At 53.7% G+C, this 17135-nt stretch overlaps 1 protein-coding gene across 2 annotated transcripts; it reads right to left on the reverse strand.

Annotated features, from left to right (window-relative positions):
- Positions 1-2679: 2679 nt before the first annotated feature.
- On the reverse strand, positions 2680-16304 carry CBLC (Cbl proto-oncogene C). 2 transcript variants are annotated; one of them, XM_059904708.1, is made up of 12 exons: positions 15891-16304; positions 13182-13295; positions 12801-12957; positions 12402-12523; positions 11149-11286; positions 8443-8530; positions 7621-7752; positions 6211-6357; positions 5806-5886; positions 3053-3168; positions 2863-2931; positions 2680-2757 (listed from the first exon to the last, which is right to left on the reverse strand). In XM_059904708.1, exons 1-11 carry the CDS (start codon positions 16238-16240, stop codon positions 2919-2921), a joined length of 1458 nt encoding a protein of 485 aa, XP_059760691.1. In that variant the 5' UTR covers positions 16241-16304; the 3' UTR covers positions 2680-2757; positions 2863-2918. The 2 variants fall into 2 exon arrangements, with proteins under 2 accessions (XP_059760691.1, XP_059760690.1); XM_059904707.1 differs by having other exon boundaries at positions 13182-13328.
- Positions 16305-17135: the final 831 nt, after the last annotated feature.

Consider the following 17135-nt stretch of genomic DNA (forward strand, 5'->3'; position numbering starts at 1 on the left):
GGTTGAAAAGGAAAAGAAAAAAAGAGAAACTTTTTGTTGTCTAGGGCGGCAGTGTGATTGATGCATTTTTGGTTGTACAAGAGTCAGTTGTGCAGGGAGAGCTTAGATAAGAACTTTTGGCAGGGGCTTCCCTCATGGCACAGTGGTTGAGAATCCACCTGCCAGTGCAGGGGACGCGGGTTCGAGCCCTGGTCCAGGAAGATCCCACATGCTGCAGAGCAACTAAGCCCGTGCGCCACAACTACTGAGCCTGTGCTCTAGAGCTCGGGAGACACAACTACTGAAGCCCGCGTGCCTAGAGCCCGTGCTCCATAACAAGAGAAGCCACCGCAGTGAGAAGCCCACGCACCGCAACGAAGAGTAGCCCCCGCTCACCGCAACTAGAGAAAGCCCGCGTGCAGCAGCGAAGACCCAACGCAGCCAAAAATAAAAAAAAATTTTTTTAAATAAGAACTTTTGGGGGAAGAGAATGTAAGTGTAGAGCAAAGGATACATACTGATGTTGAGTGTTCAAAGGGGTGGACAGTCATGGGCTTTTTGGAGGGAGGGTTGACTAACATGTGCATCCCCTTCCCACATTAAAAAGAATCCCTGCCATCCGAAAGCCTGTTACCCTCTGTTGAAACCAGTAAGGACAAATGTTTCTTTCCTGCCTCCGTTGTAGCTCAGGTGACCTAAGCTTGGCGAATCCCGCTATACTTTGGAATCAGGTGCTAGCAATGCCAAATAAACAGAGCCTGGCTAATCTATTCCTGCTGTGGCAGCTGGGACAGATTCTACTTTCCAAAGATGGCTGTGACAATAGCTCTCATCCCACACACTCCTTTTTTAAATAATTAATTATTTTTATTTTTGGCTGTGTTGGGTCTTCGTTGCTGCGCGCGGGCTTTTCTCTAGCTGTGGGGAGCGGGCTTCTCACTGCGGTGGCTTCTCTTTGTCGCAGAGCACGGGCTCTAGGCGCGCAGGCTTCAGTAGTTGTGGCACGCAGGCTCAGTAGCTGTGGCTCGCGGGCTCTAGAGCACAGGCTCAGTAGTTGTGGTGCACGGGCTTAGTTGCTCCGCGGCATGTGGGATCTTCCCGGACCAGGGCTTGAACCCGTGTCCCCTGCATTGGCAGGCGGATTCCCAACCTCTGCGCCACTAGGGACGCCCCCCACACACTTGTGTACAACCTGATCTTGACACTCTTTCCACTGAGAGATGGGGGTCTATGTCCCCTCCTCTTAAACCTGTGCAGTTTTGTGACTCGCATGTAACCATTAGAATGCGGCACGAAGTGACGCTCCATGACTCCCAAGGTTAGGTAGAAAAAGCCATATAGCTTCTGCCTGCATCACTGGAATAGTTTCTGCGAAGGCTTCAGCCACCATGTAAGCAGTCTGACTACCCTGAGGCCGGCATGCTGTGGGGAAGCGCAAACTAGCAAGCGTGGAGACCACGTGGAGAGAGGTCTGAGACTGCAGAGGGACGCCTGTCCAGCCCCCAGCTGCCCTGCTGCAAGCGCCACTTGATCCCACCCTGAGCCAGAATCACCCAAGATCCTGAGCCCTTCCCCCAATCCTGGCCCATTGCAACCATGATTACTGTTGTTCACCAATAAGTTTCAGCGTGATTTGTTCCACGTAACAGCTAGCAGACACAGCCCGTTTCTGGGGCAGCAGAGGCAGAGAGATGACCAAGGTCCAGTGGTCACTGGAGCACCAGTGTATCCTCATCAGACGGGTTCTGTGGTGTGATCGTGGCTGGGCTCTGGTTGGAGGCCAGCTGCTCGTGGTGTTCTTGATCACTTTCCAATCCTGGTTCTCTAATCACTCCTGGGAATCTGAGTGATCCCGAGTCCTCTCAATCAATTCCCTTCCTGCCCCAGGGGAGGTTTCTGTTGCTTGGAACTAAATCCATGATGCATGCGTCCATGCTCTGTTTACACTGAAATACCTTTTTCTCATCTTTTCAGACTCAGCTTAGACATTCCCTCCTCCTGGAAGCCCTCCCTGACCTCCCAGGCTGGGTCAGCGGGGTCTGCAGCCCCCTGGGCTGCCCTCATCCCAGCTTTGCCCACTCTGTGTCACCATGGTCTGGGGACAGTTCTGTCTCCCCCACCGGACTGTGAGCCCCAGGAGGGCAGTGATTACTGCCACATGCCCAGCATTGCGTGGCCTGGGACTGGGCACAGGGCAGGGGCTCAGGGGATGCCAGTTGGTTTAAACTTAGGCAGGGGGAGGCTTGGGTCCCTTCGGGAGACACTTCTACTGCTCCTCTGGAAGAAGTTTCCCAAGAGGCACGGCGGAAAGAGAGAGGGATGAGAATGGATTGTGGGAAGACTGGGTGTATAAATAACTCTCAAGGAAATGTGGGGTCTTTTTGCCTTGGAGATCTGGGTTTGGGTCCAGGAATTTTTTTTTTTTCCATGCTGGGGAAAGGGAGTTGAACGCCTGATTCTCTGAGAACTTGGACTCTGGACTCCTAAGTCCTGAGGGCGGGACTCCTGGGTCTGAGAGGGGAGGGGTCTGGGAGTCTAGACTCCTGGATCCGGAGGAGTTGGGTCTCCCACTCTCAGCTCTCGGAACCCCAGACACTAGGGTTAAGCAGGTGGGGACCAGGCCTCCGGGGACTGCCGTTCCCGACCCCAAGCTGCCCCCTGGTGGCCACTACACTCCTTCTCCACAAACCAGAGGACAGACCCGGCTTGGCAGTTTATTTCCGCTTCCCAAACCCCTTCCAGCCCCTGGGGCTCCCTTTCGCAGCACATCTTGGTGCCCTGTGAGGTGGAAAGAGAGGTGGTTTAGATAGTATCACATCCAGGTGGGGTGGGGCAGGCAGGGCCAGGCTGAGGGAGGGAACCTGGACGGTGCGGGGTCCTCACCTGGCATCCAGGCCTTCGTGGGTCCCTCAGGGGCAGGTGGAGGGGAGACTTTCCCTTTAGGAGGAGTTTCTGCAATAGGGAGAATTTAAGGGGGGATGTCAATTTCCTAGGACCAGTGTTTCCCTTCCTCCCCCACCTCCTCCTCCCTCAGACCCAGGAGTCCTGGACCCCAGCTGCCCTCTCCACTTACCCTCTGGCGCCCTCTCTGGCCTGGGGGCTGGAGGTGATTTCCAATGAGGCTGAGAGCTCAGTCCAAAATCTTGGGAAGGTTAGAGGAGCTCGAAGTCTGGGGAGCGCCAGAGGCGCCTGGAGGGGAGGAGAATTTTCGCAGATGAGCTGCAGCTCTCAGGCCCAGACAGGGATAACCCAGTGATGGCGGCGATGGGGGGTGGGCAGTATGGCGGGGTTTTGCCCCTAGTCCATGCTGTTTTTTCCCCCTAACACCTCTGGCTTACTTAGAAAAAACGTTTGTTTGTCCATCCATCCATTCATCCATCCATCCATCCACCCATTTGTCCACCCATCGGACCAACCATTCGACCATCCATCCATCCATCTACCCATCCATCCACCCATTCATTCCCCCTTCTATCCCCCCATCCATCCATCTGTCTGTCTGTCCATCCATCCATCCATCCATCCATCCATCCATCCATCTACCCATTCATTCATTCATTCATTCATTCCTCCCACAAATTTCCTGAGCAGCTACAGTGTGTCCGGCACTGTTCTGGGCTCTGAAGAGACAGTCAGGAACCAGATAGACAAAAATCTCTGTCCTCATGGAGCCAACAGTCTACTAAGCAAGAGGCTTAACGTGAGTCATCAGTGCATGAACAAGGAAATATTCCAGAGTGTTAGGTGTCCTTCCGAGAACTGAAATAGTGGAGGGGGAGAGTGGGGGGTGATCAGACATGAGGGTGGCTGGGGAAGGCCTCTTGGAGGAGGGGAAAATTGAACAGAAGCCTCAGTGCAAGAAGGATGTGGGCAGAAGCGCTGCAGTGGGTGGTGGGCTTGCTGGCTTGTTAGAAGAACAGCAGGGGGTCCATTGTTGCTGGAAAGGAGTTGAAGGGATGGTAGGAGGTCAGAGAGGTGGGGAGGGGGTCAGATCCCCAGGCCTTATGGGCTGATGGAGAGGATGTTGGCTTTAATTCTTGGAGTCCTGGGATCTTGGGGGCTTCTAAGAGGTGAGGGAGGGGATCTGATTCAGGTTACAAATGCCCAGTCTTGCTGACTTTATCACAACCCCTGGGGCCCGTGCCACGCTTGTCCCTATTCTCCACATGGAGACACTGAGGATGGGAGAGGTCCCCCGTGGCCACAGCGAGGTGCCTGGGTCCCTTTGAACGATGGTGTCAACCCCTAGAGGGGGATTTCTCTGCTGGAGAACAGCATTGTGAGGAAGCATGTCTAGCCGGGGGATTCATCCAGTGATGAATGGATGAATCCCCTCATGGCAGGGACTGGCATCATGCCCATTTCACAGACAAGGAAATCAAGGATGAACTCTGGAGTCTGGAGCCAGGGACCTGGGTTCCAGTCCTGACTCTCTCGCCTTTGCGCTGGGTGACCTTCAGATCTTGGAGCCTCAGTGTACCCCTCTGTATAATAGGGATCATAATAGCATCTACCTTATCAGGTTGTCATGGCAACTAAATAACTGCGTTAAAAAGCAGCATCAGGCTTATAGCAGGAGTTACACACGCACGTTAGCTATTCTCATTATGACAGTCACCTTGCTGGGAAGTAGCACACCCGAGGCTCTCTTCTGCAGCATGTTTTGAACAATGAAGGAATAGGAGTTGACTGGAATTTGAATCAGGCAGGGTTTGGGAAAAAGAGGAAAAGGCCTGCCAGGCAGAGGGCACAGCCTCGGCATAGGTGTGACCATCTGGCCAGAGGTGGCTGTCATCCTCTGTCCCCCTTCATTGTCCTCAGAGGCTGAGTGCCTCTGAATGTTTCCATTTGTTTTTGGCTGCAGGTCGGGATCTGTTTTTAGCTTCCCTGGCTGGTGTCACCGCCCCTTCCCCTCCTCCCAGCTGGCTCTCTTGTTTGCTGTGGTCGAATAATGTTCCCAGACTTCCTGAGCTGTTTGTTTGAAGACTGCCCAGAATTGATTGGATCTGATGTGTACTCAGCCTGAGATGCTAACAGAGACCTCCCCCTACCTCCCCGTTCCCTGCACCCCAGGAAGCCAGGGGCTCGGAAGCCGGGGGGGTGGGGGGGAAGAAGAAAAGCAAGGCCAGGGCTCACTTAGAAAATAAGCAGATGATTTTGGGGGTTTTTAAGGTTTCTCCTCTTTCAGGCTGTGTGTTTGGGCAGGTGCAGTCACCTCTCTGAGCTTTTTTCTTCTGGAAAATGAGGAGTGGAACATTTTTGACTTCATAGGGTTGTTGGGAAGACTCATTCCATTGATTCATTCAACGCCTATTTATTGAGCACCTACTATGCGTCAGGCACGATTCATATAACAGAGAATAAGGCAAAGTCCTAACCTTCAGGAAGGTGACAACCTGCTAATGGTGACAGAAAACAATAGACCATACACTCTGCCAGCCAGTGCAAAGGACTGAGAGAATGCAGCTGGGCAGGGGCTTGGAGGGACAGGGGCACTGTTTTCAATAGGGTGGTCAGTGAAGGCCTCCCTGAGAGGATGAGATGAGAAAGTGAGCCTGCGGAAAAGAGATATAGGCAGAGAGAACAGCTCGTGCAAAGACCCTGGGGTAGGGCACACCTGGGATGCTGGAAGGAGAGCCAGAAAGCCAATGAGGGGGGATGAGTAAGGGAGAGAAGAAGCCATAGAGGTGTGGATGCCAGATGGCACCTCGTAAATGCATGCAAAGAACAAGTGCCTGGCCTGTACCCCTGAGCACCTGGTCAGACTGGGGACCCCAGGGATGAACGGGACCCAAGCTGCCCACCTCAGACCAGTGCCTGACTCACCACCTTCAGCTGGCATTTGCTTCTCGGACTCTTTGGGGGCAGATCCAGCCGAGGCGGCAGGGGAGGAGTTGAGGGGGTCACCTAAGGGAGACAGAGGGTGGGGAGGGGGTTATGAGCTACCATTTTCTTCTCACCTACATGTCCCCCTGCCTGGAGGCTCAGCATTCAGGCACTTTCTAGGCTTTGGAGGTAGAATGGAGAGTGAGACAAAGGTCTACCCTCAAGAGGGTTATACTAGAGAAAGCCATAGCCCCAGACCCTAAGGGATGCAAAAGTCTATGCCCCTGGGACCCCAGAATCCTGTCACCAGCCCCCTCCTCCCTCAGACCCAGAGTCTAGCCCTCTAGCCCCTCCTCCCTCAGACCCTAGGGATGCCAGTTCCAGCTCCTGCCTTGCCCTACTTACCCGCTCCAGTTCCTCTTCCTCGGCTTCCTTGTTACTGCTGTCCTCTGAGTCCTCAGCAGGGGCGCTGGCTTGGAACTGATAGATACTCACAGCCTCTTGGCCCTTGATCTTGCAGCGGCAGAAGGGACAGGTCTGGCTGTCTGAGTGCTGGGGGAGTGGGGAGGGAAAGGATCAGGGTCTCCCTGTTCCCCAGCAGGTCCCCTGGGACTACAGGGGCCTTTATCCCCAACAGAGTGATGTGGGGAGGACAGACAGAGGGAGGGAAATGGAGAGAGAGAGGAGGAATTATGAAGAGAGAAAGATGGAGAGAGACATGCAGGGCAGAAAGGAGGGGCTGGACCAAAGCCCGAGGTCAGGAGGAGCCCGGGAGAGCCAGGGTGCTGTGCAGGTCTCAGCCCCACAGTACTGATGCTATGTGCTAGGAATGCCTGAGACACTCAGCGGGGCCGTATGTATTCACTGCGGGGAGCCCCACAGACACCCCCGTGCCACCACCACTGGGGCCAACGTTATGGCTGGGCCAGCCCTTTGGTTCTTATTATGACTGCAGGGCGCATCTCAGCATCAACCATCAGGGAACTTTGAAGAACAAGATTTATTACTCACAGGTCCTGGAAGGTACGGGAGGTTGCAGGTAGAGGGAAGGGAGAGAGGCAGGGAGGGAGGCGGACCTGGAGCTCTGCTTTTATTAGGGGCCCAATGGGGTGCCTAAGGTTTCTGGGGTTCATTATTTGTTGGCAAATTTAAAGCAGAAGAGCAAGAATCAGGGTACGGGAAGAGAGAAGCAGGACCACTCCAATGCTCAGTTACTTAGCGCTTTCTAAAGGGAAACTTCAAGGGTCGGGGTGGCTACTTCCTTATCTAGTTGTTTTGCTAGTTGCTGTGTCCGGGAGGTGGATGTCTTTGTTATGATAAGCTCCACAATCAAAAGCTTAAGGTCTAACACTTACATCACAATGGAAAACTTAGTATCAGGCACCCATACTCCATAGGGGATCCCTTTACCCAGAGGCCTGGATCCTCCCTTGGAAGGTCACTACCATCAGCCCCATTCCCCTGAGAAGGCAGCTAAGGCTCAGAGAGGTAAAGCCACTGGCCCCAGATCACCCAGCGAGGGAATGCTACGGGCTAGGAACGCCTGGCCATATTTACTGTGGCCAGTCCCACAGACACGCCCCTCCCACACCAGGGCCAATGTAGCATCTTCCACTAATAATGTAGCTGGAGAAGGAGAAGCAGAGGTGACAGATGCAGAGTGAGAGAGACAGAGGCATAAATGGAGCAAGTTTCTGCTCTCCCTGGGCCTCAGTTTCCCCATGTGATCGACGAGGCATGTGGGCGATCCTCTAGGGGCTTTTACTGTAGGGATGGGGGGGACCGGGCGGGAAGGCAGGGCAGGGTCGGACCCACCTGCCAAGTAGCCAGGCAGCGGCTACAGAGCAGGTGCCCGCACGGCTCCACCTTCACGTCCTTGTTGCTCTCGGCACAGATCTTGCAAAGCTCAAACGTGGAGTCCATGGCCCAGTACAGCTGCAGCTGCTCCTGGCAGGCGAGATGGGGATGACGAGGAGGAGTGGTGATATCAGCCATGGAGGTGCAATTCGGGCCACAGGAAATAAGTCCCAAACCTCTGCACCAGCCCTGAAGCCTCCCCTAAGTTCAAGGCCGTGTGTCCCAATGCCTCCTACACGCGCTTTTGTTATGGGACTTGTTCTCTGGGGGTGGTCTGCACTCAGGGTTGCCAGATTCAGCCAATAAACATACAGGATGCCCTGTTAAATCTGATTTTCAGATAAACAATGAATATATTTTGAGGTCTAAGTGTGTCCCGAATATTGCACGGGATATACTTACACTTAAAATTTTGTTTGTCATGTCTCTCACCCATGGGATGGCTGGAAGACTAAAAGCTGACACAGGGGCTGCCTCTATCAAGAGTGCGCAAAGTGCATTAGCTGCTCTGATGAGCTCAGCGGTATCATTTCCTGGTTTTATTCCCATGAAAACCCCTGGGTAAGAGGCAGGCGGAGCTGTATTTTCCAGAGGAGGAACAGATAGGCTCAGAGAGGCCAAGTGATTTACCCCAGCTCACGTGGCCACCAAGCCAGCGCAAAACCCCAAGCCCTCTGGGAGTCCAGGGCCTGACTCATGGGAGGGGATCCCTGAGCCATGGTGCAGTGGATGCGGGCGGTGGGCGGTGAGCCGGGGAGGGAGGCCGGGCTTGGGCCTCACCTCCGACACGTGTATGCGCTGATGGGGCTCCATCTGGCAGAGTTCGGTCAGGTCCGGGTTGTGGTTCTTCCCATCTGGGTAGAGGTAGCTGGGGGAAGGGAAGAGGGGGTACCGAGGGGCCCTCCGGCACCCCTCACCCCGCCCTGGAGCATCTGCCCCAAATACATAGCTGGCCTGGGGATATTTTCCCTCCCTTCTCCTGAAATTGGGATTTTCTAGGGCAAGCTGTGTCCTCTCAGGCCCCTAGGGTAGGGCTGTGTCCCCTCAGACTCCTCAGGAAGGGCTGTGTCCCCTCAGGAAGGGCTGTGTCCCCTCAGACCCCCATAGAAGGACAGACTAAGTGACTCCAGCTCTGGAAGCACCAGATGCATGAGAACCAGGAAACATCAAACCTCAGGCCCACACCTCCCAGAACTTTACCCATCCTAGAGTCTTCAGGCCCCAGCGTAATAGCATCTTAGTCACAGATTGTGGGAGTGACCAGATCCTAGAGTCTTAGGCTCACAGGGCTGGAAGGACCCCCCTAGTCCGTCTACACTATTCTCACTTCACAGAGGGTGACCGGGGCTCAGCGTGGGACAGACGATGCCCGAGGCCACAAGGTGAGGCCTGGAGGGATGCAGAACCAGGGTTGTGGGCCAGGTCTGAGAGCCTGGCTCCAGGTCAGCCCACAAGAAGGTTCTGCACACCCTGGGTCTCCCGTCCAGGTCATAACTGCACCCCCAGATCAACTCGGGGCCACAGGTCCCCCAAGGCTGGTGGCTCTGCCCGGCCAGCCAGGTAGAGCAGTGCAGGCACCCCGGCCTGGGCCCTGGTGCGGCTTCCCACAAACACACTGTGTGACCTGAGCTGGGCAACTCTACCTCTCTGGCCTCAGTTTTCTCTTCTGTAAAATGGACATAATTGTGCCTAAGGCAAAGATGGGTGGTGAGGATTAAGTAAGACAGTGCTCAGAAAACAAGCAGGGCTTGCCCCCACACGTAAGTACCCGGTGAGAAGGGAACTGCTAGAGCTTGGGGTCCCCTCCCCCTGCTCTTGATCTTCCCATCTCTAAAATTGTGTGTGTGTGTGTGTGTGTGTGTGTGTGTGTGTGTGTGTGTGTGTATACATAGGGCAGGGGGGTTAAACCAGACGGATGGTATTCACACTTATTTTAACTCTGGGAATCCTCCACTGCAATCTGACCTGGAACTCAGTACTTTATTCGTCAGGCCTGAATTCTGAGCCTGGCTGCCTGGTTTCAAATCCCAGTTCATTAGCTCAGGAGCTGTGTGACCTGGACAAGTGTCTCTGTCTCTCTGTGCCACAGTGTCCTCAGTTATCAGATAGAGATATGATAGTATATGTCTGGGTATGTGTATACATATATATATATGTATACACACACACACAATAGATTTTCATTACTTGCAGACTCTGCAATTTGCAGACTTGCCTACTTGCTAAAATGTATTTGGAACCTCAAAATCAGTACTCCCTGTGGCACTTTCACAGTCATTCATGGCCAGGCCCGCTCCCAGCTGAGGATGAACAAGGCAGCATTTGGCCTTTTCCTTTCAGTTCTCATACTGTAAATGTGTCCTTTTTACAGTCTATTTGGTGCCCCATTTTCCGCATTTTAATGCTTTTTCTCGGTGACTTGGCTGGCTTAAATGCCCTCCAAGTAGAGTGCTGAAGTGCTGTCTCATGTCCTAAGCACAGGAAGGCCGCGATGTACCTTATGGAGAAAATACGTGTGGGAGATGAGCTTTGTTCAGGTGTCAGTTACTGTGCTGCGGGCCGTGAGTTCAATGTGAACGTATCGATGATATATCAATGTATTAAATTAGGTGTCTTTAAACAGAAATACACATAAAGGTTATTATGTAGTGACTGGTTGACAAAAAATGTGACCAGAATCTTGCAGGACCCTACAGCTGTATTTCCCCTAGGAGCAATGGCTCAGGATTCACTAATTCAGTGTTGGCTGTGATTTTGTAGAACAGAACTACCACAAATAATGAGAAATAACGAAAATCAACTGCATGTCTGTCTGTCCGTCCGTCCATCCATCCATCTACCTAGCTACCTAGCTACCTATCTAATCTATGTATCCATCCATTCTCTCTCTCTATCTATCTACCTATCTATCTATCTATCGTCATCCATGTATCTATCCATCATCTATCTCATAGTGTATCATATAGATATGACCGCTAGCTAAGGAGGCTCTGGTTAAATGTCCAGGGTGAGACTTGGGAACCTCACCTACCATTTTTTCCCCTCCCGTCCTACCCAAGGTAGATTCTGAAACAGGGGCCCTGGGGCAGCCAAGATTACAGATTGAAAACCCCAGTCTAGCTTTTTGCCCAGTTCTCCTTCTGCTCTAACAGTCTAAATTCTAGAATAGGATATGGATATCTAGAAGCAAAAGCCCTTGAGTGCAAATCCAAGGAAGGGGACCACCGGGGTTGTGCCCAACTCCCACACACTCCTCCGAGAGCTGCTACTAGCCCAACAGGGCAGCTTAGTGGGAACTAGAAAAGGTGCCCTTTCCTCTGGACCCTTGTCTGCCACCTGCTGGAACATGGTAGTACTGCAAATTTATGTGGTCGACTCTGTGAACCCTGTGCCCTCAGGCGGGGTGATCTCGGGCAGTGCTCAATATGAATGACCTTTCGAAGCGCATTCTGTTGACACTCTCCCCCTGCTAGGATGGTGACTCACAAGCCTTCCTTTTGTCCTTCCAGGAGTGCCTGGAACAGAGGTTTGTTGAGAGGGATGGTCTGCAGGATGCTGCCATCTGAGCTCACGAATCCGATGGCCCACTGCCCCGGGTGAGTGCAGCTGGGCCGGAAGATGTAGCTGGAGGAGGAGGTAGGAAGGGATGGGGTGAGGGAGTGGTCACTGCTGTCCCTTCTGGAACTTCCCGGCCCTTCACCCTGTCGGGGATCCAGGTCTCTAAGTCCTTGCTCCCTTATAAACTTCTAGGCAATGAGGCGCTAGATCCCTGTCTGCCATTATAGGGAATGTCTGCTGTGTTCACCTGCTTGGCTCCTCCTCCACCTTCACTGGGGTTTAGACAAAGCTGATTCTGGCTTGGCCAACCAGTCCATTTCAGGACCCTGACCATAGTGATGGGAATCAGCCTTGGGACTTTTGCTGGAAGTATTAGGAGTAAGGCACTCCATTTCTATAGGGGTTGCTAAGCTGGTAGGGTGTAAAGCTGGGGCTTCTAGAAACCGTTTGCCACCATGAGGAAAGACTGTGGTTGAGAATGAGGCTAACAAAGAGGAAAGCAGGGGAAGAACAGGAACTGATTTCTGACAATAGCACTTGAGCACCTGGATCCAGCTGTGCCTGAAACCCAAACCTGGTCTTTTCAATTATGGGCATTAGTTCATTTGTTTTTCATTCCCTTTACACCAGTTTGAAGGACAACTGGAAGAGTGCTAATACATACCATCTTGGGGGTCCTGCACCTCAGCCCTGCAAAGACTTAGGAATCTGACATCCTATTCCCTTAACTTCCAGGGAGCTCAGTCCCTCAATTTTTAGCCCTCTAGAGGGATCCAACAGCTCAGAACTCCTGGCCTGAAATACTTTAAGGACTCAGGTATCTGGTTTCCCAGAAGGTGGGAGGTCATATTTAAAATATTTAACAGATGGTACTGCATGGGCTCTAACCTATCAGAAACAAATCTTATCCTGGGGCAGGGTCTTCAGGCCCCCTTGCCAAACCAGGTATCGTCCCTTTAGCTGCTGGATCGTGGGCAGGTCTAGGTGGTCCCGGGAGAACCTAGGTTGTAGGGGGCACTCAGCATCCTACCTCTGAGTTCTCGACTCTCTGGGGTCCCGTGTACTGCGGCCCTTCGGTTCTTACTTTCTGCAGGATGTCTAGGCCATCCAGACACCCCAGCCTAGGACCCAGACCCCTGCACCTTCGGCAGCCTTCTCCTCTTGAGTCCTGGCCCTTTTACCTGCCTGGCTTGTCTCTGTAGGTCTGCAGACGTGCTCGGACCTCATCGTAAGTGAGGAGGGCCATGTAGCCTGGGTGGTTGACTGCCAGGAGCTGCCAGTTCTTGAGGAGTGTTGGCCATGGCTAAGGTGGGGCAGTGCTTGGGTCAGGGAGGGGCTGCTGAGGAAGCAGCCCACACCCCTAGTGCCTCCCAGAGTCCAAGAACCCAGACACCTCCCTCACTCCCAAAGATATTCCCTCAGGAATATCTTTGACACAGAAGATTCCAGACCCTTCCTTCTCCAGAACCCAGGAATCCGGCCCCCATCCCCCTCCTCCCTCAGACCCACAAGCCCAGGCCTCCAGCCCCTCCTCCCCCAGGACCCAAGAGTCTGGGCTTCAGGCATTGGCCTTGCCTGACCTGGAAGAGCCTGGTGAAGATGTCAAACTCGAAGATGGACACATGGCCGCTGCAGGTGAGGTCGATAGTGGAGCGCAAGGCCAGGGCCGTGGAGCCAGGTTCCATGGGGTGGCAGATGCACAAAAGCACCTCAAACTCAGCCCAGGGCAGCACACACCTAGGTGCAGGGGCGTGGGGGGGAGGCGATTGCAAGTGAAGCCTCTGGGAGGCTAGAATGGGAGCACTTCTGGGAAGGAGGCAAGAGGGGCCTGGATCCTGGGTCTGAGGGAGGAGGGGCTGGGGGCCTGGACCCTGGGTCTGAGGGAGGAGGGGATGGGGGCCTGGACTCCTGGGTCCGTGGGCAGGGGCAGGATGGGGTCCCAGTGGCAGGTGCTCACTCACCGGGCTCCGCACTGCTCTCTCCAGAAAGTGTGGGCCAGGACCTTGGTGAGCTGGTACGTGTTTCCACAGTATTTGCCCCCAGGGAAGAGTGCGCCCAGCTCCGTGCACATGTGGCTGAAGATGAGGGTCAGCTTGGCCAGCTGTCGCCTGCGAGGTTGGGCTCTGAGGACCTGGACTTGACCTTGGGGCCCCCACTGACACCTCCACCCTCTGGCCAGAACACCCACAGGGGTGAGGCCCCCAGAATCTGTCTAAGGTGTCAGTGCAGGATAAAAGTAGATTCCAAGACCGCCTGTTGCAGTCCTGATGCCTCCCCACTCAGAACCTTAGGTCCCCGTCTGTGAAGGAAAGGGAGGTACCGCCTAATATCCAAGGCATCCTCCGGCAAATAAATCCCAGCCTCTGCCTGAAGCCTTGCCTAGCTGGACGTGGGGACCACTAGGGCTGGGGCCATTTAGGGCGGTCTGAGTTCGGAGACTCCCTGTTGTTTTTACCAGCACTGGATGGTGGACCCCTGTGCTTCCTCCTGCTGGCTGCCTCCCTGAGGGGCCGTTCAGGACGTGGCGAGCAGTAGAGGGTAGCTCTGACACTTAGTTGTGTGATTTTTGGCAAGTTCCTTTTTCCCCCAGCTAAGCCTCAGTTTCCTCAACTGTGAAATGGGCATAAATACAGGATAAGTACAGCCTCTGCTTCACAGGGGGAGCGATGAGGATTCTTACCCGTCTTACGAGCACCTAAAATGCCAAGCACAACCTGGTATACAGTCGGCACTCAGGGCATGTTAATTACTATTACTGTCCTTATTCTTTATATTAATAGCCTCCAGGTCTGTAGGATTCCTGATGCCTTTTTTTTTTTTGGCTGCATCGGGTCTTAGTTGCGGCACGCGGGATCTTCACTGCAGCGCGCAGGCTTCTCTCTAGCTGTGGCGCGCGAGCTCCAGAGCACGCGGGCTTAGTTGCAACGTGGCATGTGGGATCCTAGTTCCCTGACCAGGGATCGAACCCGTGTCCCCTGCACTGGAAGGTGGATTCTTAACCACTGGACCACCAGGGAAGTCCCCCTGATGCCTTTTATAGGGCCAGCCTTGACAGTTTCTAAGCACCCTCCCTTCCCAGAGTCTGTAATATAGTCACTATTCACATGTGACTGGTCCAAGTTGAGATGTACTCTAAATGTGAAATACACACTACATTTCAGAAACTTAGTGCAAAAGGAAAAAAAAAGAATGTGAACTATCTCATTAATCATCACCTTATATTGATCATAAGTTGAGATATATTGGATATAGTGAGTTAAAGAAAATGTTACTAAAATTTATTTCACCTGTCTAAAAAAACTTTTTGTAATATGTCTACTAGAAAATGAAAAATTACATATGTGGCTTGTATTAGATTTTAGTGGAAAGTCTTGGTCTAGAATCTCCGTCAAAGAGTTGCTAGGACCCCCAACTCTAGAAAATCCACTGAGATACTCACTGAACCCCTAAGCTTCCTACTTTCTAGAACCTACTGCATCTAGAACAGTGGTTCTCAGTGGAGTTATACCACCATTCTAAGGAGCTTCTAGAAATTTACTTGAGGCTGGATTGTGGGGACAATCCCCTCCAGTTAGATTTACCCACACCCCACTCAATTTTCCAATGTCCCATCAGACATTCGTGAAGGTGGAAAATCCGTTTATAATGATCTGAGCTTAGAACCCAGTTCAGTTTCACATAAGCATTTTTTATGGCCATGCCCCACAGCTTGTGGGATCTTAGTTCTTGGACCAGGGATTGAACCTGGCCTCTCGGCAGTGAAAGCATGGAGTCTTAACCACTGGACCGCCAGGGTATTCCCTACATAAGCATTTTTTGCACTTTGAAAATTGATTCTGAATTTTACAGAAATTCACTGTCCTATGTATCCAGGGAAGTCTGTCTGATTCAGCAACAGAGTGATTTTTCCCTCCAAGTGCAAGTGTCTGACTAGTCAATTCTACCTTCCAGAATAATTGTAACTATGCCTTGGCATTTTCATTTGAAATATAGATAATTTTATTATGAAGAACATTCCTTTTATCTCTTCCTTATAATACATTTTGGGCATTATAGTGGTTTTTTTAAAAGAATTATGAATAGGTAGGTTATTTACCTTATGTATTTCATTTCAGGATGATTTAAAGAAACACTATAAAATATTTTCTCTAAAGAAGGGGCCTGGGGGCCTGTTGGGATTGAGAGCCGCTGTTCCAAACCTTGTTCTGGGCTCTAGGCCTCAAACCTCTGCCCCTGTCACTCAGCAGCCCTTTCCCCGGAATTCAGAACCGGAGCCGGCAACCTGCAGACAAGCGCCAGGTCCCGAGCTAGCTCTTCCTCAGGAACTGAAGAGGCTCCGGGAGTCCTCCAGGCGGGGGCGGTGATGGCGGCTTAAAGAGCACTTTGTCTAGCGACCCTCATGCAGGAAGCTCCCTGGGGTCTCCACATTCCTGGCTGTGTGTCTAAATCCTCTGGGAGAGCAGCCTGCTTCTTAACCAAGAAAGAGGGGGAAATGGGGAGCTCAGTGCCCAGGTGCCCAAGGAAGGAAAAACCTAGGTGGCCCAGTTTTCCATGTTCCTTCACGGAGAAGGGCTTGGGACCGGGACCCCTGGGTCCGAGGGAGGAGGGAGCTGGGAGCATGACCTTGGACCCACTCGCGAGCTCACCTTTGTCCTGGCGCTAGGGCTCACCTGAGTCTGGAGCCCTCCCGGAAGAGCTCGTCGTTGGCAGTCTTCCGGCCCCGGGGTGGCAGCAGTGCCGCCACCTGCCTGGTCTTGGCCTCCAGGTTAGCGAGATAGACCACGAGAAAGTCCTCCGCACCACCGGGACCCTCGGGGCCGCCTCCGCCGCCCGCCCGCCGGGCGTGCGCCACCTCGCGCAGCAGCTGCGCGGTGCGGGGCAGCAGGTCCCGCAGCGAGGGGGGACTCGAGGCGAGCCGGAGGTCCTCGCATTGCTCTTCCAGGCGCTGCAGCAGCCTCACCGCCCGACCGAACGCGTTGGATTCTCTCCACTGCCGTCCCCGCAGGGCCGCCGCAGCCATGGGTCCCTCCGATGCCGGAGGAGGTGAGTGAGCGGCCGGGAGAGGCGCGGCCCCGCCCAGCCCGAGGTGGGGGCGGGACGGGGCTGACCAGGTGAGGGCGGGCCCTGGAGAACCCGGGAGGGGACTGCCGGTACCTGTGTGTCCAAAGGGGGCGGGGGCTGGGGACTCTGGCAACTGGGTTCCTTAGAGATGGGGTTCAAACGTCTGATCCCCAAAGAAAAGCCGGATGGGGTGGCTTTGGTGGGTGGCGATAGGACTTCCTGAATGGGTGGGAATCGCAGGTAAGGTGCCTGGGCCCCTTCTGGGAAGGGCTGAGGACTGGGTCCCAAGATAGCAGTGGAGGAGGGGTTGGGGGAAACCTAGGACTTTTGTTGGGGGCGAGAGTGGGGCTGGGAGTTTAGCTAACCCAGACCCTGAAGGGGATGGGGTTGGAACGTGGCTTTCCTGGGTCGTGGCTCAAAGTTTGGGTCATGGGTCGTGGCATGGGATTAAAGGTCAGAGAGCTGAACTTTCTAGGAGGAAATGTTAGGGGAATAGTGTGATCCCTCTGTCCCTGAGAAGGAACACAGCGGGCCCAGGCCCGTGGGTCCCCTAAGAGCAGGAGGTGGGAGAAGGGTGTCCGAGGGAGCAGGAATTTGGTGACGTAATTCCTGGGTCCCCACAGCAGGGGCCTGCGAGAAATCGGGCTGGAGTTGAGACACCCAGATTTCCAAAGGAGGTGGGGGCTTGTGGGTCCTCAGGGGATGAGGCGGGAAGATGGGGTTCATGAATGCTGAGGCCCAGGCGCGGCTGCTCAGCGCAGGGCTGGAGAGACGTGGTTCTCTCCCCAACCTGCGCCACCTGTAGCATCTCCCCAGCCAGGGCTGTGCGCTGGGCGGCCAAGGCGCGGGGGCGT

This window comes from Balaenoptera ricei, chromosome 19, assembly GCF_028023285.1.
Source record: "Balaenoptera ricei isolate mBalRic1 chromosome 19, mBalRic1.hap2, whole genome shotgun sequence".
Classification (NCBI taxonomy): domain Eukaryota; kingdom Metazoa; phylum Chordata; class Mammalia; order Artiodactyla; family Balaenopteridae; genus Balaenoptera; species Balaenoptera ricei.